Source organism: Taurulus bubalis (genome assembly GCF_910589615.1).
Source record: "Taurulus bubalis genome assembly, chromosome: 21".
NCBI classification, from domain to species: domain Eukaryota; kingdom Metazoa; phylum Chordata; class Actinopteri; order Perciformes; family Cottidae; genus Taurulus; species Taurulus bubalis.
The window spans coordinates 2,651,559-2,676,530 of NC_136609.1; the positions used below are offsets into that span (position 1 = coordinate 2,651,559).

The window sequence follows — 24,972 nt, forward strand, 5'->3', positions numbered from 1 at the left end:
CACAAACACGCGATTATAAACGTATTTGTAGTACGTCAAACACAAACATAAAAACAATAAAACAAAAATACATGCATAATCAACATACATGTTTAATCAACCTATACGTGTATAATCAACGTATGTGTAATACGTCAAACACAAACATGATCAGGGAGGAGATACGTTTCTGATCGAACGTAATTGGGAATGCGTATTAGTTCTGGGGGAACATAAGTTTTAGGAGACAGGGTTGGAAGAGAAGTCACGCTGCCAAGTTCCTGACTTGCACACGACAGTGTTGGAGGAAGTATTCAGATGCTTTACTTCAGTAAAAGTAGAGTGCTGTGAACATACTCCACTGCGAGTACAAGTCCTGCATCAAGTATTAAATTAGAAAAAGTTCAATCAATCAAAGGTAAAAGTACTCATTCTGCAGAAAAAAAATCCCTATACTTACATATAATATATATATATATATATATATATATATATATATATATATATATATATATATATATATATATATATATATACATTTAAGTCTGTAGCATTTGGGGTGACCTATTGGCAGGTATGGAAATAATATTCATCTAAATATGTTTGCTTTAGTGTATAAATGCCTGAAAATAAGTTTTTTTTTGCGTTTAGAATAAAGCGTTTATATCTAGTACATGAGTACTGTGCTAATTCTACTTCTTGGTCCCAGACTGGTCTGCACTACTGTCTAAACTTGTGGAGGAGCTATTTATTTGATGTTAGTATTTAGTTATTTTATTCACAAGTAGTATTGTTTATTATTCAACATGTTTGCTCATTTAGGTTAGATTTTTTTAAATATTAAGAGTGTTTTCATTTGGTAGTCTTTTGTTTAGTTTAATTATTTTGTTTTGAAGTATACTTAGTTTTTTGGTTTGTTTATTAATTGGGTATACACTCTGGGCATCTAGGGTTATTTATAGGAGTAGGCAGGTACAGGACCAGCAGGCCTATGTTTTTTAACCAGAGCAGGAGAGAAAGAAACAAGTTCCATTGTTACTTTAATTTTTTTGTTTTGTTTATTTAAATTTATTTTAAATATTATGATTATTATTTAGTTGTTTATGTTTGTTTTGTTAAATAAATTATGAGAAACACAGTATCCTGTATGGGCAATACATTCATTTGTAAAAAAAAAGAAGAAAAAAAGATTGTATTCTAAAAGAAAGAAATAGAAAGAAAAAAGGTTAAACAGGTCATAATTCCGATTAACATCTATTTCTTATTGCCATCCTGTTGTCATCAAGGATTTAATCAGTATGACATTCTGTAGGTCACATGACGTTTGATCACATGACCTGCAGACACCTGAGGTCACAAGTGCCTTTGATGTTGGCACATATAGAAGCTGGATATGAAGGCATTTTCAAAACTCCATTAAACCAGAGACACAGCGCTTCAACAACAGTTTAGCTACTTCCAACCAATACTTCAAGCATTTACGAGACATTTGGACAATTTATTCATTACAGAATACAGATGTCGAACACAATGGACGTACAATTCCACAATTTTGAAAGGATTAACCTGGACAGGGAGAATCGGGAGATGGTTGAATTGAAGAAAAAGAAACAAAAAATGTCTGAAGAGGAAGTAGACCGTAAAACTTTGGAGCAGGGGCAGAGTACATGGGAAAAGATTATGAGTCAAGATCAGGAGAGGAACTTTCAGATCCAGTTCTGCAGGAACGCTTTAGCAGGAGATCACATCCTGCAAATGAAAGAAAAGTCACTGCTGAAAGACCAAGAGAAACAGGAGAGCAAGAAAGACTTAGAAATGCTCGTGAACCTGGATGAACTCCACGCGCAGGAACTGAGACGGCAAGAGGAGCAAAAACTTCTGCTGAAGAAGATCGAACACAAAAACTGTCTTGAGGATATCTCCAGAAAGAACACCTACAGAAAGGAACAGGCAGATATAGTTTTGACGGAGGAAGAGCAAACCAGGCTGGCTCTCATTGAAATGGAAGGGAAACTCCTTAAAAGAAAATCTGATGCAACAGTCAGATTCACGAGGCACCGGTTGTCTGCACAGACTGTGATTGAAAAGCTTGTGACCTTAAAGAAGGAACAAGCTGCTGCCACAGCTGAGAGGGAGGAGCAGAACCTTGTCAGCTGTTTGGCCAAGAGACGGGCCGAACAAGTGAAGCTGCAGAAGGATGCTGAGAAGAAGGCTGAAGCTCTTCAGTCCATCTCTGCCCACAGGCAGAAGATGATCCATGAGAGACAGCAGAGGAAAGAGGCCGATCATCAGAGCAACGCGGACTGGCTTCAGGCTCAGAAAGATGCCGACAGCTCATACCTGGAGGGGAACAAATCAAAGGCACAAAGCACCAGAAAAGAACAAGTCCAGATGCAAAACTTCAATGACTCCCTGAAAGCTGAGAAACGTCAAAGTCAAATTCAGCAGAATCTGACGAGGCTGGACCCCGGCACGGCAAGACACACACTCGGTGGAGGAGTGAGTCTTAGCTGTGGCGAGGGAAGTAGTTACATCACTGCAGATATCGCCGGCACCACGTTGATCAAGTACGGCAGAGCTATTAAGAAACGGCAGGAGGACTGCAAGAAACTGGAAGAGATAACATTGACAAATCCCGACTGCAATGCAATCCTGGAAGAAAACAAAGCTGTGGATATAAATGACACTAATGAACCGATGGAACAGGTCAAGGTGCTCACCCAGGTGCCTCTATGTCCAACTCCCCCACCAGCAGAGCTGAGGAAAGACTCCCAGAGAAGCATTCGGGTTAGAAAGCTGCTCAACAGGCCTAAGGCTGTGTCTGCCAACCACAGTTTAGAAAAGAGTCATCTGGACAGGGAGAATCAGGTGATGGCTGAATTAATGATCACGAAACAAAAAATGGCTGAAGCAGAAGAAAGGCGTAGGACTGTGAAGGTGGCGCTGAGTACATGTGATAGAGTTCTGAGACAAGATCACGAGAGGAACCTTCAGTACGAGCTCCACAGGAATGCGTTGGCAGAACAACACCTCCTGCAAATGAGAGAACAGGCACTGCAGAAAGCCGAAGAGGAATGGCAGAACAAGAACGATTTGGAATTGCGCAGAAACATGGATAAACTCCACGCACAGAAACTGAGACGGCAGGAAGAGCAAAAACCTCTGCTGAAGAAGATGGAACACAAGAACCGTCTTGAGGATATCTCCAGAATGGACTCCTACAGAGAGAAACAGGCAGAGATACTTTTGACAGAGGAAGAGCAAACCAATCTTGCTCGCCTCGAAATGGAAGTGAAACAACTTCAAAGAAAAGCCGATGCAACAGCCTGGGTCACGAGGCACAGGTCGTCTTCAAAGATTGTTTACGATAATCTGGTATCCTTAAAGAAGGAACAAGCTTCTGCCAAAGCTGAGAGGGACGAGCAGAGCGCTTTTACCGGTTTGGCCAAGAGACGGGCCGGACAAGAAAGGCAGCGGAAGGAAAGGGCTGAGAAGAAGGCTGAAGTTCTTCAGTCCATCTCTGCCCACAGGCAGAAGACAATCCAGGAGAGACAGCAGAGGGAAGAGGCCGAGCGTCAGAGCAACGCGGACTACTTCCAGGCTAAGAAAGATGACGACAGGGCATTCCTGGAGGAGAAGGAATTGAAGGCACAAAGTACCAGAAAAGTAAAAGTCCAGCTGCAAAACTTCAATGACTCCCTGGTAGCTGAGAAACGTCAAATTCAGCAGACACTGACGAGTAAGGGCAGCGGAGATGAAGGACACACACTCGGTGGAGGAGTGAGTTTTAGCTGTGATGAAGGAAGCGGTTACGTCACTGCAGATACCGCTGCCATCCAGTTGGCCCATTACTGCAGTGCCAAGGGGAAGCAGCGGCAGGAGCTCAAACAGGAAGTCGTGAGCAAGATTGGACAGATCGACCGCTCTACGTTCAGGGATCATACCCTCGGTGGAGGAGTGAATTTTAGCTGCGATGAAGGTAGCGTTTACATCACTGCAGATACTGCCGGCACCCCGTTGACCCATTACGGCAGAGCTAACTGGAAGCGGTTCAACAAGCTTCCCCCCATTGCAAATAGGTTGAGGTAGTCCAAAAATATCGGATCTGGATATGTCCTGCCACTTTTTTCTCCGGGTACTATATGTAGGGTTTATCTCCGGGTGATCCGGTATATTTAGTGCCTTCTCCAGGTGATCTGGTTTGTGTAGGGTTGTCTCCGGGTGATCCGGTTATCCCGCACACTATTGATCACTGCAAATTACAGCAATAAAAATTTAACAAAACAGAAATCAAATGTTTCTACTTTTATTTTAGGTGTTTTAAGTGACTCACGTGACCACACAAACAATTATGTGTGCTGAAAAACAATGGAAATATTAGGTGAAGATGTTTACTGTATTATGTCTGTCAATATTTCCAAATAAATAAAAAAAATATCCTATGGTGCTTTCAGTTGATTTAATGGTGTTAAACTAAACCTTAACTTCTTACGTTTTGAGCTAAATATTGTTTTGATTATTAAAGTTATAGCTTTAGTCTGCAAAAGGACGCTAATACCGGTGAATTAGCCGTGCACCGCTGCGCCGTTTAGTGGCTAACGTAGTCCCAACCAGGTCTCCTTGATATGACTGTGATTTCTATTGTGATCAGGACATTACAACACATTGCAATAGGGGAGAAATAATACTGACTGATTTTTTATATGAACGGCGAGGGGATGACTCGTCAGTCCGTCATGTAGCCTGCAAGAAATATCGTAGATTATTCACAGAATATTTTGGTGTAGTTTATTTACTTTTAAGGAAAAGTTGTTTATCAATGCCTTCTAAGAAAACACATATGATCGTTCTGAAATAGAACTACTTGGTAAGTTTAGGGATGCAACACATTTTTTTGTCACTAGAGAGCAGTCTTACACAAGACTATAGTCTGCACTGCTGTCAAGGCTTGAGGAAGGAGGAATTAGTGACTGCATTTCTCTCAGAAATGTAACGGAGTAAAAGTACCATATAATATAAATACATAGGGGTTAGGTATGAGTACCTTAAACTGCACTTGAATACATTACTTGAGTAAAATGTACTTTGTTATTAAGTTAGTACTGAAATAAAGCAACCATTCCCATTAAAACCCAAACAATATATATTATTTTGCTCCATACTATCCACCGTTATTCAGCATTTTAAATGTATCAACTGGTTCTTAGTATCTGTGTGTTTTTATTTCTGCTCACACGGACCGTCTCAGGTTGGACTGCTTTGAAATACAATTTTCCAAACCAAGGTCACTGCTGTGAAGGCAGCAGCCCAGAGGCGCTCACATCCCTGCACGAGAAGAAGCCGTCTGTATTCAGAAACAGCTGAACACTCTGACATGTGAGAAAATTTCAGGTCTCAGATACGCAACGTGGCGTTCAAGGTCAGGGTTGCTTTTCATTATCTACTCTGTACTGAATCGTTAAAGAAATAAGATCACCTGAAACACATGGCATGCTACAGACAATTAATAATTTTGCAAGTATAACAAAAACACAGAATTGAAGGTAATAAAGTAAAATCACAAAATAAGTCATATAAAACATACAATAACATACTGTAAAATGCACAGTGTATTGTAATGTTAATAAAAATCTACATTTTCCTCGTACATGCAACATAAACGGTATGATAAATCACATTTACACCCCAAAATCTTGATTTTTCTTCACAGTCAGTATTCGCCAGTAAAGGTGTGACGACAGTGAAAGAACATGCAGATTTTAAGTAAATGGCCAATCACAATCGGTCCGGTATGGAGCTGAATAAAAAGCACTGAGACAGAGATAAGGAGCAGCTTCGTAACGCCTCCGACTAATAACATCTTTCCTCTTAATCAGTAATGAACTGGTGATCCATGGCTTCGCTCCAGGTGGTAATATGTGAGGTTAGGGAGCCAAAAGAGTGAATGTGGAGACTGTAAAGAGCTCTTACTTTGAGAAAATCCTTGTTAATCTCCACCCTCAAATCTTAATTGGACTTGAGTTACCTCAAAGGAATTTAAAAATGTTTTTACAGTTGTGATAATACAACTGTTCTTCTTGGCAAACACATTCTATACAATATTTATTTTAAACCCACTATAAACTGATTGTCCTTTCAACACAGAAACCGGGTGAATTTGGCTCAATAAGCCTCAAATTCCCCCTCGACACAGAATTAGATTATCAGAGTAACGACGCCAAGTGAAACTGGGTTGGCTGAATTTTTTTTTATACTTATATTAATGACACCATTTTTTTAAGTGGTAACATCAGAACAGAGGGGTTTTGTGAGTGTGTGTGTGTGTGTGTGCATGTGTGTCAGACGTCTGTTTACACTGAAGAGAAAAGTCAGGCAGAAAAGACTCTGCTGGCAAGTGCAGGAGGGGAGGCTATCTTTTCCTGGCTTGTTGTGGGTTTTGCTGGAGGAATGCATTTTCTGTTGTTTTTGGACAATACTGCCCACTTTTGAGGCTGCCGCCTGAGTGTGATGCTCCACATTTCAGTGTTTTTGACTGACGAGACGTCGACACGATGGACCCAGAGCTCAGGTACCCAGAGGTGAGGCGTCAGTGCGCTTTTATTTATAGAAACCACAACACTGTGCTTCTTGAAGGAAGGCGTTGAGTGAGTGTTTTGACATGCGGGGCCTTCAGCATGGCTGAATATGTTAATGCAGAGAGAGAGAAAACGTCCTAAAGTTCTTGTCATAGCCGGAGAATCAGCGGAGAAGAGTGACGCTTGTGTTTTATCGTAAAGTCCCAGGAGAGTCTGCTGCCTCCCGGGAGAGTCTAGGCTCGGAGAAACAGAAACGCATCCTTTGGGATTTAAAGTGTGTCAGCCGGTTGTGTGTGTGTGTGTGTGTTGACTGAGAGTGTTGACTGTGGCTTATGGGAGATTTGAACACAGCACACTGAGGTTGCACGGTGCACAGAGCAGCCAATGGAGAAACAGGAAGCGCTCGTCTCCGCTTTATTTGGGGAGATGTGGGCGTCGGTATCGCGTGACGAAGCAAAGAAAACTGGAAATGAGAGCAAAGATTGTATCCAAAACAATAACATGTTCATGCCGTTCTGTTTGGGCTTTAATTTATTTCATCTTATAGCAATTTTCTAATTGCTTGTGTTGTCCGAGCAACGCTCCCAAAATTCAATTTTAATATCACATAAGACAGAGACAAGCAGCAAATTTGAGCAATTTTAAAGCTGCAAATGTGCAATGCTTGTTGTTTTTTGTTGCTTAAAAGTTGACAATCAATTAAAATAGTTTCCAACGATAACATTTGTTTCTATTTATGGTTGCTCCTGGAGGTCTTTGTGTCTGACGAAGACCTGCAAACTAATGTGACTAATAACTAATATCTCTGCAGGCCGAGACGTCAGTTTGTTTTTGACTGTTTCTCTGGACGCCCGGCTGGCTGAAGCCCCGTGGCGTCCTGCCTGCTGGTTACTGGGTCAGTTAGGAAACCCTGACCTACTTTTTTCTGGGTCAAGGTAGTGGATCTGTTCACTCTGCGGTCCACTGACTGATTTGCTTCGTCTTTCGGTCACGGAAGCTTCTATTAGCGGCCGTGTTTTTTCAATTTTCATCTAGAAAGTTCACGCGTGGTTTCGTTTTGGAAACCTGCCGTGTGAATTAAAATATGCGTGTGTATTTTCATGGTGGTGATTAATCTGTTTTGCAGGTACCTGCTTTCATGTGCCAGCTGCACCACTCCCACACACAGCTTATTGTCTGCGCCTCTGCTGTTTGCAATTTAGCATTTTTATAAATGGACATTTCGGCCTTGAGCAGATTTAAAGCATTCCTCTTCTGCTGCAAAACACACGGAATATGAATTAAGTGCTGTTAAGTGGTGTTTCTTTTATTAGGATTATTTACAGGTTGGTCCTTGAGTCTATGTCATTTCTTTATGAGCTGTCAGACAATGACTTTTGCATTTTAGTTGGCTCTTTGGGAAAAGCTTTTTTTTTTTTTTAGAAACTGGAGGAAAACGTGAAGTACAATCTAAAATATTATATTCACACCATTTCCCTCTTATTCTCAATAGTGTCAAAGCTATATATATATATAAATATATATATATATATATATATATATTTGTTTATATATTTATTTATATGTATTTACAAGGGACTACAGATGCAAATTAGCTGTAGCTACAATCTGGTACAGTGCATCAAATGGTGACATTTATGTTTTAACTGTACATGGTCCCTTTTAAATAGGGCATATATATATATTATTTATTTATTATATATTTGTATGAAAACACTGAAACAACAAATATATATATTGTTAAATTTGTTGAACATTATTCAGCAACCTCCTCCTGCACAGCCACTTGCTCAACACCAATAGAAGACGAGTCTGCTGCCCCCTCAGCCTCTGGTGTTGACAGGACCTGATGAGAATAATAAAACAAAATGATATAGCTTTGCATGCAGCTTTAAACAATGTTGTTTGTTAAATTAGTCAGACATTCTTCACACTGTGCACAAACCTCCGCCGGCGCATCCATGTTCTCAACACTGATAGGTGAGTGCTTGATTGACACCTCCACAACACATGGGGCTACCTCCACCTACCAAAAATGTAAAAGAATGAACTACAGACTAATACAATCATGTTTCTTTTCATGGTGTCATAATTAAGTAAAATTGCAAACATGTCATTGCTGCTCGTCACTCAAACTGTACAACACACATTTAAAACAAGTCATATATTGCATGATCTGAAAAGTTTGCATTTCATAAATAGCTTCCCTTTGCTCATTACCAAGGTAAACTCTTTAGTAATATGACTTTAAATAGCTTCAAACAAACAAGTAAAGTGTGCAAGCCATTACCTTCCTGCCCTGCCCAACATGTGTCCACTTGGAGGCGTCAGCTTGAGGCATGCTGACTTCTGCCACAACAATGATTTGTGGAGTAATCGGTGGCAGTGATGGAGTAGGTTCTGGTTCTGGTGCTTTGTCAAGCGTTTGCTGATAATGACAACAATGTCAATTGATTATATAGCTGAAAAGTAGAAAGTGTCAACCAAACAATCAAAGTGTGCAAGCTATTACCTTCCAGCCCTGCACGACTTGTGACCACAAAGGCGGGGCCATCTTGGTGTGGCACGCAGCCCTTTACCACATCAACGATTTGTTGAGTGGTCTGTGGCGGTGATTGTGTGGGTAGAACCTGTGGTGTAGGTTCTGGTGCTGGTGGTTGGTCCAGCGTTTGCGCATAAGCGTGTTTCTCCAGCAAATCCACCAAGATCTTCATCCCATGGGTATCACTGAGGTGTATACCATCTCTAGCCCAGAGTTCCAGTCGGCCCAATGGGAAGTACTGCGCAATAGAAAAGTACTTCACCTTTTGCAGTGCCGCCTCGGAACGAAACTCCTCTCGCATGTGGTTCTGCAAATCCACAGGCATTGTGAGTCGTGGAGGAAAGTCTAGAACAAAGACGTTAGGACAGCGACAGCGGACGCTGGCCAGGAGTTTGCCAAAGTCGGCTCTTGACTTGGCGATGGGCTTCCAGGATGTTAAATTGTTGGTCGGTGCCAGGACACAGATTGCGTCAGGTGTTTGCTGTAGCGGAGCAGCATGCTCAAATTCAGCTGTAAGCTGAGCTGCGTCGGCTCCTGGCGTTGACGTGATGCCGAAAGAAAGCCTTCCTTCGCGCATCTTCACAAACCCATCTGCAACAGCTCGCAGATGGGAGGCCCCAACGAGAAGAACAAACTGCAATAACAGAAGGGTGATTTTGAGAATTCAAATAGCTCTTCTACGGCAGTAGTTTGTGAATAAATTGTATAACAGTGGTACCTTCTTGTCTGGAGCCTGGGCAGGAAAAATCACATCGTGGTATTTTCCAGTCCATTGGGAGGTGTCCCATCGCAGCACACGGTGACGGTACCCAGTACCGTCTATTTATAAAAAGATGAAATTAAAGCATTAACCCCAATGTAAATATATAATAAACAATTACGCATATGCTTACATGTAAACATTTACAAAACAGAGGAGGGGAAAGAATTGTGCAACAAAAAATCATATTAGGAAAACATTTATGGGACCAAAGATTCAATACATGCATGCATAACTGGCATTTCCACGTTGTTGTTGTCATGAGTAACTCTGATTTTTCACTGTAAAGTATTTGTACAGTCAAAAATACGACAGCCCTGCTTTTTTTGCACTGGTTTCACAGACATACACATATCATTGTATATATATTGTGTTTATATATATATATATATATATATATATATATATATATATATATATATATATATATATATATACACATATCCTTGTATATATAATATGTTTATAAATATGTATTTCATATGTATACAGTTATATATTTATATAGATACACATATAATTGCAAAGAATTCGGTCAAAAGTAATAAGACACCGCTGTAGTTCAAAGTAAAAGTAAAAAAAAAATCTTAAGTTATAAATCTTAACCTTTCCCTCAGTCAAACTGATTTAATGTGACTGTGAATAAATAATAAAATAATAAATATTGCTCGATAGATCCTCAAAACTGAATTATAACTCATGTTTAATCGATACGGAGACATCGGAGCCAGCGGATCATTTCAAAAAGTCCAGCCGAGATCAGGCTGCTCTCGGCGGGCAGCAGAGCGCTGACGGCCCGTGCTGCGGGGCTCACGGTCCGCGAGCAGGACCTCAACCCGTCGGCGTATCTTTTTAAGTCGGCTGATTCTTGGGAAAGCGACCACAGATTTGATGCTTAAACAATTAACTTCTCGCCTGAAAACATCCTAAAATTAAATGTTGTGACTCAACAACGGTAGTATTCAGAGAATGTCAACTTTCAGTTGTGAGTTTTCTCATCCATCATTGTTCCCCGTTTGCTGGTCCGAAATGCATTCTGGGATATTGGCTCTCTCAAGTACGCTCAGGTGTGCTCTGATGCATCCCCGGTAAAATGGGCGGATCCGGGCATTTTCACCGTGCTTGGTGAGAAGCGGACTTTTAAATTGGAACAGTACTTGGGCCGCGACTGATGGCGTTTCACGAGTCCAGAGAACACGAGTACAGAGAAGAACGCTGATTGAGAAACGGCCAAACAGAGGTTACCTACAGGTGCACCCTTATCACCCGTCCGCCGGAACCAATAAACATGCCGTCAGTTCCATGGCGTTAAACTAGCGTTAGCACAATGGCCGTAGTATTAGCAGGCTTGTTTAGCTTCGTTAGCCTCTTGCTGATGACACACTGTTTGTCATTGCCCACAGGTGCATGCGCATCACCCGTCTGCTGGAACCAATGACTTAGCCGTCAGTTCCGTCTACTTGCAGTGCGCACGGCGTTAAGCTAGCATTAGCCTCTAGTATTCGTTAGCCTCTTGCTGACTACATGCCGTTTGCGATTAACGTGCTCTTCTTCAAGTTACGTTATATACAAGTGACGTTATATACCAGTATTAGCAACTCACGTTACTGTAACAACGTTGAAAGATTCACAACATGATAGTACATACAATTACCCGTAAAACATCGGGTTACTCACCGATAATACCTTCGGCCAGTGTCAGCGTTAGTTTCCCGCTCTAGTCAGCTAACTAGCCCTCACCCCGCTAACTTCTGCTAGCTCCCCGACAACCACCGAAGGTATCGGGACCAGGCTCGACACCCGACTTGGGCAGAGGGGACGCGGGCTGTGGCAGCGGGCAGTAGCAGCAACGGTGGCCTGTAGCAGCAGCGCGAGCTAGCTAGTGTAGCTAGTAGCGGCGCTAGCTAGCTTTTTAAACACTGTTTGGTATGAAACGGACAAAGCGTTTAGGAGAAAAGTGCAAAATCGTATTTTTCACTAAATCCAAGATGGCGGAAAATATTCATAGGCGGACTTTATGGGTCTGAGAGGCTTTTTTGTAGAGCAGGTGGAGATGGACATGTGTGATTTTTTTCAAGTCAAAAAAACATTCTGGGCAAGGGGCGTCGCCGGTCCACCGCTAGAGAGTCATTTTTTGGAACTTTTTCCCCCGGCTTTAATACATCACGTTTTTCACCAGGCCTAACAGGTGTTCCAAATTTGACGCTCGGACCCTAATTACAAGGCTAACAGCGAGGGTAATAAAGTCAGAATAACAGGTGGTTTTCACAGCATGGAAGCAGCGTCGGTCTGAAGAGCTCTTAAGAAGACAATCACGTCCAACTGAGTAACATCGGGCTAATTAAGTGACACTTTCCTCCAGACTTTAACCAGCTCTTATCAGGCCTTCACCTCGGATCCTTCTGGGTCAATAAACCCACTTAGGAGCCTTCCTTATCTAAAACACACTATTAAACCATGTGTTGCTGGCTCCAGACTCACAGCCCTGCAGGTTAATTACATTCACCTGGCGTCCCAGGTGTCCAGCAGCTCCTGATTAGGCAGCAGAAGTGGTTTGGAGGTCTGAGGAAGAGGACTCCGCACTGTTTAGCCGTGCGACCCATAAAAACCTTTAAAATAAACCTTTTTAAAAAGTGCTGACTGCTTGCTGCCTCTGGTACAGGCTGCAAAAATACAAGTAAAAAAGTTGAAAGGTTAAAAGTGAAAGAAAAACATCTTCAGGGGGTTGCATTTTTTCATGTAAACAACCTAATATGTGACAGGAAACGTGTGATTTAATCGTTCTAACCTTCTCCAATCAATCAATACGATGGCGATACAATAATTTGCCTCCATATCAGAAGCTGCTACAAAGCAAACGCACACTCACAAGTCATCGTTTAAGCCAGAGGCGCGGAGGCCGGTGCACAGAAACCCGTGCACACGCAAACGTGCACGAATGCTTGGAGTGGTAACGCACGAACAAATGCAGTCGCTGGCTTGTTGTCTGAAGAGTTCAGCCTCTGGGACGTTCATGAACTTCCCAAACGCCCGCAAAGGTCAGAGAGAGAGCGATCATTTCCATGTGCTCTCTGATTCCCTTGTTAAATATTTAATGAAGAAGAGTCCAGCACGAGCTTTGAGGATCTTATCCCCGCTCTCTTCCTACCTCCACGGCTTCTCTCCTCCACCCTTATACGCTCTCTACTTCTTCCCTCTCCACTTTTCTCCAGTCTTCACTCGAGCAGAAACACTCACCAGTAGCCCTCCTCCAGCCTTCAATCCTTCAAAATGTATGCCTCAGGCTCTAGGAGGATGATATAATCCAATGTAGTACTTTTACTTTGGGCACTTTAAGTACTGCTGGTACCTTTCTGCACCTTAAAGTACAGTAAAACGAGAAGATGCACACATAAAGGGACTAATACCCACTGGCTGCTTTCTCCTGTGTCGTCCATTTTTTATTCCCCCCACCTCCTGTTACCCTCATTATTTTTGGATAGTTGGCTGGAGGTTTGTGTCTTCGGGGCTTTTCTGCGTGACACCTATCAGTTTGCATCCAGTCACTTGGCAGCAGGGAAGGCCAGCTGGTTACGGTTATCTGCTCCATTGTCTCGCTTCGTTTCCATTCCGAGGAGATTTCACGCGCAGCCTCGGGCGCGCTTCATTCTCCGATGACGCGCACGGCGATAAGCCGGTTACATAGTCCCTGAAGTGATACTGTAGGAGTAGTGGATGACATCATCAGGGGTAAAAATACCACAAAGGGCAAGATCGAGTCCCTCTGGGAATATTACACTGCAATACAAATACTTAGAAGAAAACTATAAATATGAATACCATGTGATGGGATGATTTCATAATTAAATGAAGACGTGTGCAGCATCATGTGTCAGTAATAGAGTCATTAAGCAACAGATGTGAGTTTCAGTTTAATTAATGACTAAGATAATGACCTTTTAAATGTTTTTAGCTCCTGTTGCAGCTTTAATGAATCAGTCTGTCTCTGAATATGAGTTTATGGTTGGTTGCCTTTTGGAATTTATCTTCCTTACCGGTGATTACTAAGTACATTTACTCAACTACTGTTATGAGCTACTGGAGGTTGTCGGCTACTTTATACTTCTGATCCACTACAAATAAATTGTAATTTTTATTTAACTACTCCAAATACTCCACTGTATTATTGAATACCTTTAGTTACTAGTTACTTTGTAGATTAAAAGTATATTTTGATGGCTGGACTTCAAGATCTTTGTACTACTACTACTACTACTACTACTACTACTACTACCACTGTTTCTTACTTATTTTATTCACGAATAAATTGCTGTTGACGTTTCAGTACTGTTTATTGATTCCTATTCAATATATATATATATATATATATATATATATATATATATATATATATATATATATATATATTGAAAGGATATATATATATATATTTATATATATATATAGGGTTTTAATGTATATTTATATATAGGCTTTTATTTTATATAAATATTTATTTATATATAGGCTTTTATTTTATATATTTATATATAGGCTTTCATTATATATAGATATATTTGTGTATATATATATATGCTTATATATATATATATATATATATATATATATATATATATATATATATATAAAAAAATTACAATATTTATATTGAATAGGAATAGCAGGCAGGGACACCGGATCTTTACACACATTCACAAAATAAAAGCCTAAGACAAAATAATTCTATCAAAATGTAAATTGAATTACTAAAGAGTTAATCTAAAATAGGTCTGGTACTATTCTTCTATTAAACCACAATATATATTGTAGATCTTTAAAAACAACTGCATCGTTGTGTTACCAGAACAGCGAAACCCTGTATTTATTTTGAAAGCGCCACCCGGAAGCCGTCCACGTCATGACGCACTCTAGCTTGCCGCTCGCGCCGCTAAATTGCCGCGCCGACAGGTTTGGGATCTTATTACCGGGAGAGCCGCTGCAGTGAAGGACCGGGACCTTCTCACCATGACGGCGTCCAAAGACCCGACCAAGAAGAAACCGAAAGAGGCGCCGCAGGACGAGGTAGAGACCGGAGAGCTGCTCTCCTTCCATTCATTCATCTGAGAGGACATCCTGTGAAGGACACCACGGGGAACTATGCCTAGAGGATGGGGATATTATAGTCATTCATAGTATATTTAAATAACCTGCAAAAATGCATCAAAGTGCATTCATTATTACATTTTTCTCTCTCTGATTTGTCCTCTTGTTGCATGTAAGCAATGATTTAAGGTGTAGATTTATTAATGCAATTCATGCACAGACTATATGAGACTTATGAACTGCTTTGGTGTCCAAATATTGTCGCGTTTTCAGGAATGAGTTCAGTCTAAGTTGTCAGTTGTGTGTCTAGCAGGTCAGCTGGTTGATGATGTCTGTGTGAGTTCACCTGTCTGGACCTTCATACAGTTGTGTAGCTGCAGAAAACCCTTTATAGCAGAGTAATGACGATTTTGATGTAGTTTAAATAGTTGAGTATGTTCATGGGGAGAGCTGAAGGCATGCCATTTTCTTTATTGTTTCAAGTTTTGCAAGGAAATCATATTTTCAAAGGAATTAAATTATTTGGCAGTTGTGTACATAGAAAGGGATTTAAATATTGAAGAAACACAAGTACAATTAAAAGACGCATGTAAATACAAGTCGAATAAAACAGTATCGAAATAATGTAAAATCTAATAAAGCAGGGGAGTAAAAGTGCAGTTAAGAAAGTATACGTCAAACTCTTTGAATTTAACTTTTATTTTTGGTTAAAAAATAAGTTCACATTTATTTCAACATTTTTATCCCTAAACATGCGTGCACTTATGTGTTTGTTCAGGTAAAAACCTGCATGGATTTCCATCTAAGAGTCTTCTCTCCTCTTCACATTGTCGATCCATTTCTGAGACTTTATCCCGTTAACTCAATACACACACACACACACACACACACACACACACACACACACACATAAACACAAACACCGACACACACTCTTGATTTCCTCGCCTGCTTTATTTTCCACTAAAGTGAGTCTGATCAACAGACTGTTGCAGTGAAGTGTGTCTGCTAAACTTGCTTTTGAGACACACACACACACACACACACACACACACACACACACACACACACACACACACACACACACACACACACACACACAATCAGCAGTGGGTTGAGCCTTCTCTGCACACCACTGAGCCACCGACTGCTCTCTGAGAATTAGTTCAACATCTCGGAGCTAATTCTCCGCATGCTGGCTCTCTCTCTCTGTGTGTGTGTGTGTGTGTGTGTGTGTGTGTGTGTGTGTGTGTGTGTGTGTGTGTATGTGTAAGAATCAGTGTCTCTTGCTTCATTAATTAAACAGTTTCCTCCTCACCCAACAGAACATGAGATACAGATTGTTCGGGACACATTTGTGCCTTTTTATCTTGATGATTATAATCCTTCATTGACTCTGAAGTCAGTACTATGTAGTAGTAGTATTAGTAGGATTAGTACAGTGTACTCTTCTGTGTACATGATGTTCTTCAATAGTTTGTAGCTTGGAAGCCAAAAGGATTCAGGCGGTTTCAAAAGACGTATGTATATTAAAGTTCCTGCAGTTTTTGTGCAGATTAAACAAAGGGTGATATGCTAGCTGTTTCCCTCTGTTTCCAGTCTTTGTGCTAAGCTAAGCTAACCAGCTGCTGGATGTCTTTATATTCAGTGTGCAGCCTCAGGGCCTCGATTCATCGACCGTTCTTCAGATTAAATTTCTTCCCCAAACCCACTTTTCATCGTTATCTGAAATCTTATTTGGCACATTTACACTCAAATGAGTGCTGTCAGGTGTACAAATATAATGTGTTGTTGCAGTTTGTGCAATTGCATAATATAGCATTTTAAAATGACATTTTCCAAAGGCCAAGACATTGTGAAAACCAGAGACATAACCACCGTTTTCCATGTTTTATTTATCTAGAAGTCAGTTCCCATCAGAAGATGTTTCTGTCTCCAAAAGAAGATCGAATCCCTTTTTGCTTGCTCTCTTGTCCACATTGAGGTTTGACGCAGGAAACAGTCGGTGCTTCTGTAAAAGAGTCGACATTAAATTGGACACGTTTGATGTGAGGAAGAGGCTTCACACTGTCTTCTTTGATGTATCACTCTGTCTTTTGCTCAAGCTCTGAAGAATGGTGAATCAAACACCTTATGACAGCTACCTATTATAGTTCCCTGCAGCGTCGCTGCTGGACAGCTCGTGCGCGGCCCGGCTTCTCGGCAAATCCGGGGGTTGAAATAAAGAAAACCCTCATTGCGTCATTTTGTTCTCTTTTTTAAAGTCTACAGGTAACTTTCATCCCTCTCGCCTGAAGCGAGTGAACAGAGGAGTCCAAGAGGAATGATGTAACCGGTCGCTTCTCCAAAGGGTCACAGATGTCGTCAGAAAAGTTACAGATTTAAACGCCCGGGAGTCTTTGGTTCAGATGAGAGCGTCGACATGTTTCACGTTAAACAAACTAAAGAAGATTTATTCTCTAAATCAATTCATCTGGAGACGTCTGCTTGAATCCTCACGTTTTAACATCGAATTTCGCCTCGTCGTATTCCAGAGAACTAGTTCCTCCAGAAATCAAGTTACCTTTTATTCCACTTGCTTTCTTCGACACTGGTCTTATAATCGGATGTAGGGGTTTGACTGTGGCTCAGTGGTTAGCATGCCCGTCTTCCAATCAGAGGATCAGTGGTTCAAGCCCCGGTTCGGCTAGTCCTAGTCGATGTGGCCTTGAGCAACACACGTAACCCTTAATTGCTCCCCGTTACTGTGTATAGAGCAAAAATGTAAGCTTTAGATAATAATGTACTTTTTTTTTAATGAAGCGCAGGATGTTCTTTCTGTGGCAAAGGGAGAAGTAATACAGGATTACGGTAATCTGTCAACAAAGAAAAGAAAAAAAACTAAAAATATGTATCTTTTTGAATTAACTGAGCTGCTGGTTTTCAGATGCCTCTGAGAAGCACAAATATGCATCAAACCGCTGTTGAAGACACATCTGACTGACGTCCACCTGTCGCTTTTTCTTGTTTTTTAAGTCAAAACCCGCTGATAAAATATGGTTGTCATAATATAATCCTGCACATGATTGCACCGATGCTATCTTTGTAATGTTTCCCCGTGTGTGTGTGTGTGTGTGTGTCTGCAGGAGTTTGTGGACGTCAGCCCCGCTCAGAGAAACTGGAAGGGCATCGCCATCTCCCTGCTGGTGATCGTGGCGGTCTGCTCGCTCATCACCATGTCGGTGGTCGTGCTCACACCCGGTACGTCGTGGCGTGTGTGTGTGTGTGTGTGTGTGTGTGTGTGTGTGTGTGCTAGTTCTTTGGGGACGAAGCGGTTGAGAAATAGATTTGACTTTGAGTTCACTGTGCTTTTTTTCTCCCAGCGGAGCTCCCCAGCAGCGGCCAGTCCAGGCTGACTGTGGCGGATCTGTACAAGCCAGAGTTCACCGTCCACGACCCCGAGGCCACGTGGATCAGCAGTGAGTACTGCAGAGAGAACAATAGCATTCACCAAACCTATCGATATGACATTTGCATTTTGCAGCAGTACATTTTGTATACATCGTCTCATTGTTGTCACCGTCCTCTGTCCATGTGTCCATGTGCAAATATCTGAGGTGTGGACGGCATCTCGATGTGCAAACAGCAATATGGCCGTCGCATGTGGTGACTCTGCTAAAAGCTTGCACTACGTCTCCCAGAATGCACTTGACCGGTCCCCAGACGCATTTGGCATTCAGCTGGAAAGTGACGACAAGATGAAAGAAATGAGAGGAGACATTCATGTCACCTTGTGTTTTAGCTGCAGTGCATTCTGGGTGATCAGTCAGTTGAGCCGCAGAGCATTTTGTTGCTTGTGAAATCAACTTTTAATTCATAAGAAATGTTGAAGTTATCGTCTCAAAAGTGGCATAGTCTTGCTTTAAACGGTGAAGCTGTGAGGAGAAGTCGGTAATTAAGGCTTCAGCAGCAGAATAAACGTGGCGGATAAATCCAGCGGTGTCGCGTCGTGCAGAGAGTCAGAGGCACGGAGGTGAGTGGAGCTCAGGAGGAGACCTGGGAGGTGAGGACAGCGTGACATTGTGAGGAAAGGAGTGATGATGATGATGTAACAGAGGAGAGCAAAACAGTGTGACAGCAAAGAGGTCACGTCTGAGAGACACGGTTTGGTATTTTTATCTTCTGGAAATGGAATATTTGTGCTGTCTTGTCAGGTGCTGGGAGGAACAGCTGGTCATGTCAAGTTAAAACAGTGTCAGGTTGGACGGCTGGTCTGAAATCAGTGGGGTTTTAACACCTTTTGCTCTCGTTTCTCACTGAGAACAGACGTTATGAGAACACGGCGCTGACTTCCACTCACATGTGAGTTTAATGAAAAGCCAAATATGGTCCAGATGAATCCATCAAACCTCATGAAGGCCACGGTTCTCCCACCGGGTCGGAGGAAAACCAGTCAAGTTCAGAGCCCTGTGGGAAGAACAGTCAGACTCCATAAACTGTAAATTACAACCTTTTATAAAAGGATCTCATAGAGAAGGTAAATCACATTTCATATAAAGAGCTGGGACACTTTTAGGAATCCATGATGTATTTGAGGTCACATGCAGGTTTTTAGGGAGGTATTGAGTTTGCAATTCATAATAAGTATGTTTAATTTATAAATGCAATGTTTCAGTTGTATTTCCTGTAAGATCTAAGCATTTATAATCAAATTGAATCACGAATTACTGAAAGTTGAAGTCCACTTTGATAAAATAAAATCAGAATACATATTTTTGCATTGACTAACTAATTAGATTTAATAACAACAGATAGATGTAAATATTCAATGTTTGTTATGCAAGACATACACTATTTTGCAGCCAATTAAGAGTTTCTTTCAGCCCTCAGGATGTTGAATTTAGTTAATTTTTTGAATCTCTCTGTTTTTTATTGCTACACTCTTTCGCATAAACCCCTGCTGACCTGCACATTCACACACAGATGGCTTCACAGTAGACGGGAGCGTCAACAGCCTGCAGAGCCTCAGGGTCGTACATCCTCCCACCTTGGGATGAACCATATTAAATAAACAATAATAATAAAAACAGCAACAACAACAACAGGGCTTATTGGTGTGCAACGGTCACAGGGAACTTGATCCTGTGCTTATTGCATCTCCGCTACATACGCATGCAGGGTTTAACTAGGCCTGGATTACATTTAATATGAAACCCCAGCCTTTGGAATAATAAAAGCAGGCCAGTGAAGATGCATTTATAAAAGAGAGTTGACTCAGAATGAGCTGGATAATCTGCTCTTTTCTGGTAATTTATTCCAGAGTCTTCAGCTCGTGCAGATGCAAACCGGCAAGCATGAAAAATAAAATATTTGAATCGTGTCTCTAAATTTTACTGGAAGCCAGAGGAGTTGGAAAGCTGCATTAAAATAGCAAAACGTACCTGAAGTTAATGCACCAATACATCTCTTCTCCCAAAGATCTACGTCTTCGGGGGACGTCAAGAATAAAGTTGAAATGTTGAGAATAGGGTCAGACTTTCAGTATTCGCGCCAGACATTATACAAAATAAATGATTTATTAATACGATTATTTATTTTTAGTCAAATGTCGAGAATAAATATCAAACTTTTGAGAATAAATCAAACTACATACACTGACATTTCAACTTTTATTTTCTATCTTTTGACATCAAGGTAGCGCCTGCAAAAATAAAAGATGGCGGACATTTGCACACCGAATGGCAGCAGATAGTCGTGTAACGTTCACAGTAAAATGCAGTAAACTCACAGCTCTCCCGAGGTTTTTTTCTGTTGCTTCCACTCGAGTCCGCCGACCTTTCTCGTCCCCGATCTTCCACGTCGCCAACACCTCCTTCATCTCCTTCACCCGTTACGTAAGATGGAGGTGTCGCAGCTGTGGCCCCCGGGGGACTTTGTTATTTATTCTGTTTACCAAGAAAGTGTCATTCCTCCTCGTCGTTCATACGCTCGTCCAAAATGTGTAGGATCTCAAATGTCATTTATCTGGCGTCTCGACAGCGGAGACAGATTGTGTTTGCATTCGAGCTCCGAGAAGAAGGACGGAAAAAAAATAAGAAGATCAAGACAGAAAGAGGAAGGAAAAGAGCAGCTGTAGCTGCAGGAGCTGAACATGACACCCACATGATAGCTTTAATGGATAGTTTAGGGGGGAAGATGACTGAATATATGTCCACAACACCTTTTCTGGGAGTGGGACAGTGAGAGATGATACTAATGACTAGTCCTGTGGCTTCTCATTAAGGGCTCTGCTTGGGACGGACCCTATCTCTCTCACACACACACATGTGTGTTTAAGTGTGCTTGTGAGGACCGTGTTTCTATCCTTGAAAGCGGGGACACATATTTGATCTCAACAGGATTTCAGGGTAGCACTTTGTAATAACTACACACTATTTAGCATTAGTAAAGCATGAATAAACACTTAATTCATCATTCATAAAGCATTGTTCCAACATCATTATTATGCGTACCATAATAATAATGTTAAGGATTTATGGATTAGTTAACATCTGCTTTTAAAACGTGTTTTAATACTGCAATAATTGGTTTGCATTTTATATTACTAATTTACAAATGTGGAATCCATCATTTAAATAGTATGAAACCCGATTTCAGATCACAAGTCGTCACCCAACTCAGTTGTATGAGGCTTAGTCAGCGTCTTTGAGCTAATTGTTTGGTGTTGTATGTTTTTCCCTGCTCGGTGTGCAAATCAGGTGCTTTTGAGTAATCGGATCGATAGCTCTGTAATGAAATGATGGATTGACTATATATACATATTGTTAGCTCGCTGGTAGCGGAAGGTTTACATCACCTGGGAGAGTAAGAAGTAACTTGTTTGGGAGCACAATAATGAATGTTTCAACCCAACAGGGTCAGCTGTCCCATTATTACCTGCTTTTATTGAGATTGACGATGAAGTTGGGAAATTACCGGCCGACGTGTTTCGTGGTGTAAATCTAACGTGGGCCGGGCGATGAGAGCCCACGAGTAGACGAAACGTGGTCTGGGCCTGAATGTACTGCTGGGCCTCTTGGAGGTGTTGTGGATGTAATTCAAACATGTCTGTGATGGAAATCTCCCCTGACAACCTGCAACTCATTTCCTCTCCTCCAACATCTGACTCTGGCTTCGATAGTCACTCGGCCCTGATTTCAAGAGCACAAGAGACACTTACGGAGGAGAGACGAGAGGAGCTCGAGGTCCCGAACACTTGGAGAAGCCAAACAATATGAGAAATAAATGAAGATTCGAGATTAGAGCTGCTTGCCGGATATCATGGCGATAAACCTGTTAGAAAAATCTCACATTAAATAGAAGAAGAGCCTCTCTTAACAGCATGTTCGCTTCATATGTTGAGATAACAAAAAAAAAAAATCCATATTTATAGTTGTTTTGTCTTTTTTGCACCTTCTGTCAAATATCAATTAAATGTCTGAAACAAGATTTGTAGTGAACAAAAGCTGGTGCTGATTTTAGCGTTTTATTTTACGATGTATAAAATATGTCAGTAAATATCCCCCTCGGGAATTCTGAAGCTTTTATTTGACTTAAAAAAGGCCGTCATAGCTTGCAAAACAAAAAAAGTTTAAGTATCATAAACGTTTGTTTATCTAATCAAGTCAAGGAAAAAACAAAAATACTTTGGGGAAATGTAATGCAGGTTAAGTATATTTGGTCTCCTTGTTTCCTGATCTGTTTCCTGTTTCAGTTTCAAAATAAAAGCTTTGGCATTATTAGTATACAGAAACCCATCATGGGCTTTTAGTGTGGCCATGTTTGCACTCATCTGAAGAACAATAACACGACAGATCCAGACCTGCAAAGTGCAGGAAATAGAAGGATTACATTGTTAAACGTTGAGATGGAAACAATCACATTATGCGGACTTGAATACCAGCTTTTATTTGACACCTATGAAGACAAATATCAACGCTCTGCAGGCCTCGGTGTCGGCGGTGCAGAAGCATGAAGCGGTCCCGTATTTCATACTGCTTCTTATTCATGATCTTCAGTATTATGGATGCTACACTGACTCTTGAACCAGATAAACATATTTCAGTGTATGGTTTCGTTGATTATTTCTGTTCCCAGACGCCGCGTGTTCACAGGGTCAAGGTCACAGTGAATTATTCATGGAGTCATATTCCTAATGTACCGTTAATGTAAGCGGAGCTTGTTTGTATCAGATGAAGAAAACAATCAGTTTTCTTACATAAGAGAGACATATAGTGTGTGTGTGTGTGTGTGTGTGCGTCCAATCAGAGCGCGGCATGGATGAGTGCTCCACGCTGCTTAGCTCGTCATCCGTGATTGCTAATGAGGTTTGCACAAACAATAGGTTGCATCTTTAGCAGTGACCCACACGAGTAAAACGGCATGAATAATACATTCGTTGTGTTGTGTATAATATGTGGTGACAAGAAGCAAACAAAACAACCAAGAACAACTCTTTCTAAAACCACGTTTAGTTCTTATTGAGCTTTCCAGTGTTGAGAGTGATGCTACTGGATTTTTATTTAAAGAAAATTAAACACTTGTTTTCAGAAGATCTAGATAATTGAAAAGGAACCAACAAAAAATAATTTATTTGATGCTTTTTCACATGCATATGTACTTTTTCACACTTCTTTATCAATGCACATTCACGCCTGTTCTCCTGCAGCAGTGAGTGGTTTTCTTCTTCTGCAATCAGCTGCAAATTCACTCCAAATGAGTTTAAGGAGTCCATCAGGGAGGAGAGGGAGGAGGCACAGCTGCTCCTGGATCAGTTTGATGAGGATCTTAGGGACGGGAAACAGTTTGGTATTCAAGACGTTTGAAGTGGAATATTACATCCTTACATAAAGAGTGTGTGTGTGTGTGTGTTCCCAGTGGACAGACGGTGAAGTTCAGAGCGATGGCCGATGAAACGACAGACTCCCCAGAGGAATGGAAATCACAGAGGAGAGAGTTCTTCTTCTTCTTCTTCTTCTTCTGTAGAAGCGGCAGCTGCTTCCTGTTTAGAAAAACAAAGAATAGCATTAATTATCATATGTCTGGCCTCACCTGCTGATTGATCTCATTTTATTTTCACCTTTAAGTCCACCACATGGAGATCCAACATGTAAATCAATGCATTAAATGGCATTTTATGTCATTTAAACACAATTAAAAACTGTTACATGGATTCATTTACCATTAATATGGTGCATTTTTGTTTGTTGAAGTAAAACATCTTGTAAAACTGTCAGAAACAGTACTGGGAGTCTACAGTTCATTTAGACATGTTTAAACAAAAAAAAAGATATGCGACATTATCATGTATGTTTATTTATAATAATTGCCTTTCTACGGTGTGTGTGTGTGTGTGTGTGTGTGCCTAAAAAGGGGTTAACGCTTAAAAACCATGTCTAATGAGTACAAGTCTTAATGAGCACAATTAGTTCCACCTGTTCAGCTCAGCTCTATCTCACTGCATCATAATAAGATACACATTTTACACATGCAGTGTTTGCACGTTGTGTTTTTCTGTCTTACAGCTGACTTCGGTCGTTCTTTGAGCCGCTGTTTGTGTTCATGAATACGTGTGTCTGTGTTTGCGCTCTCAGATTCAGAGGTGGTGTACAGGAACCGCGACGGCCACGTCATCAAGTTCAACTTCGCCTCCAACGAGACGGAAGTCATTCTCACCAACAGCACGTTTGTACGTTGTTTTTAAACTCCTTTTTTAAGCTTTTCCGTTATTCAGAATATACATTTTTTATTTTTGTACTACTATATAATTTGTTGCGTTAAAGCCTCGTTGCAACCAGTTTAGCTATTCCTGTTAGCATATAAATGCTATTTGGAAAGGAGGACACAGTCATGTTTAAATATTAATATTTGTATTTGTTATATATTATTTAAAACTAAGCAGCAACCACAGGTCCTGAGAATTGTAGCGGACGCAGAAGTGCCAGAAAACGCAGTTCCTAAAATGGCCACTTGGGGCTCCAAAAGGGAGTCGATCCCCAAATGACGAACTTTACAGC

At 41.0% G+C, this 24,972-nt stretch overlaps 1 protein-coding gene across 1 annotated transcript in view; it reads left to right on the plus strand.

Moving 5' to 3' along the window:
* Window positions 1-24,972, plus strand: part of LOC306753102 (inactive dipeptidyl peptidase 10-like) — a gene marked incomplete at both ends in the record, with an annotated part of 61,825 nt that overhangs the window by 21,972 nt on the left and 14,881 nt on the right. The window contains 3 exons of the mRNA XM_079236939.1: window positions 18,064-18,178; window positions 18,301-18,396; window positions 24,550-24,644. Of these exons, the coding sequence (XP_079093065.1) occupies window positions 18,064-18,178; window positions 18,301-18,396; window positions 24,550-24,644 (306 nt within the window). The remainder of the gene's footprint in view (window positions 1-18,063; window positions 18,179-18,300; window positions 18,397-24,549; window positions 24,645-24,972) is intronic.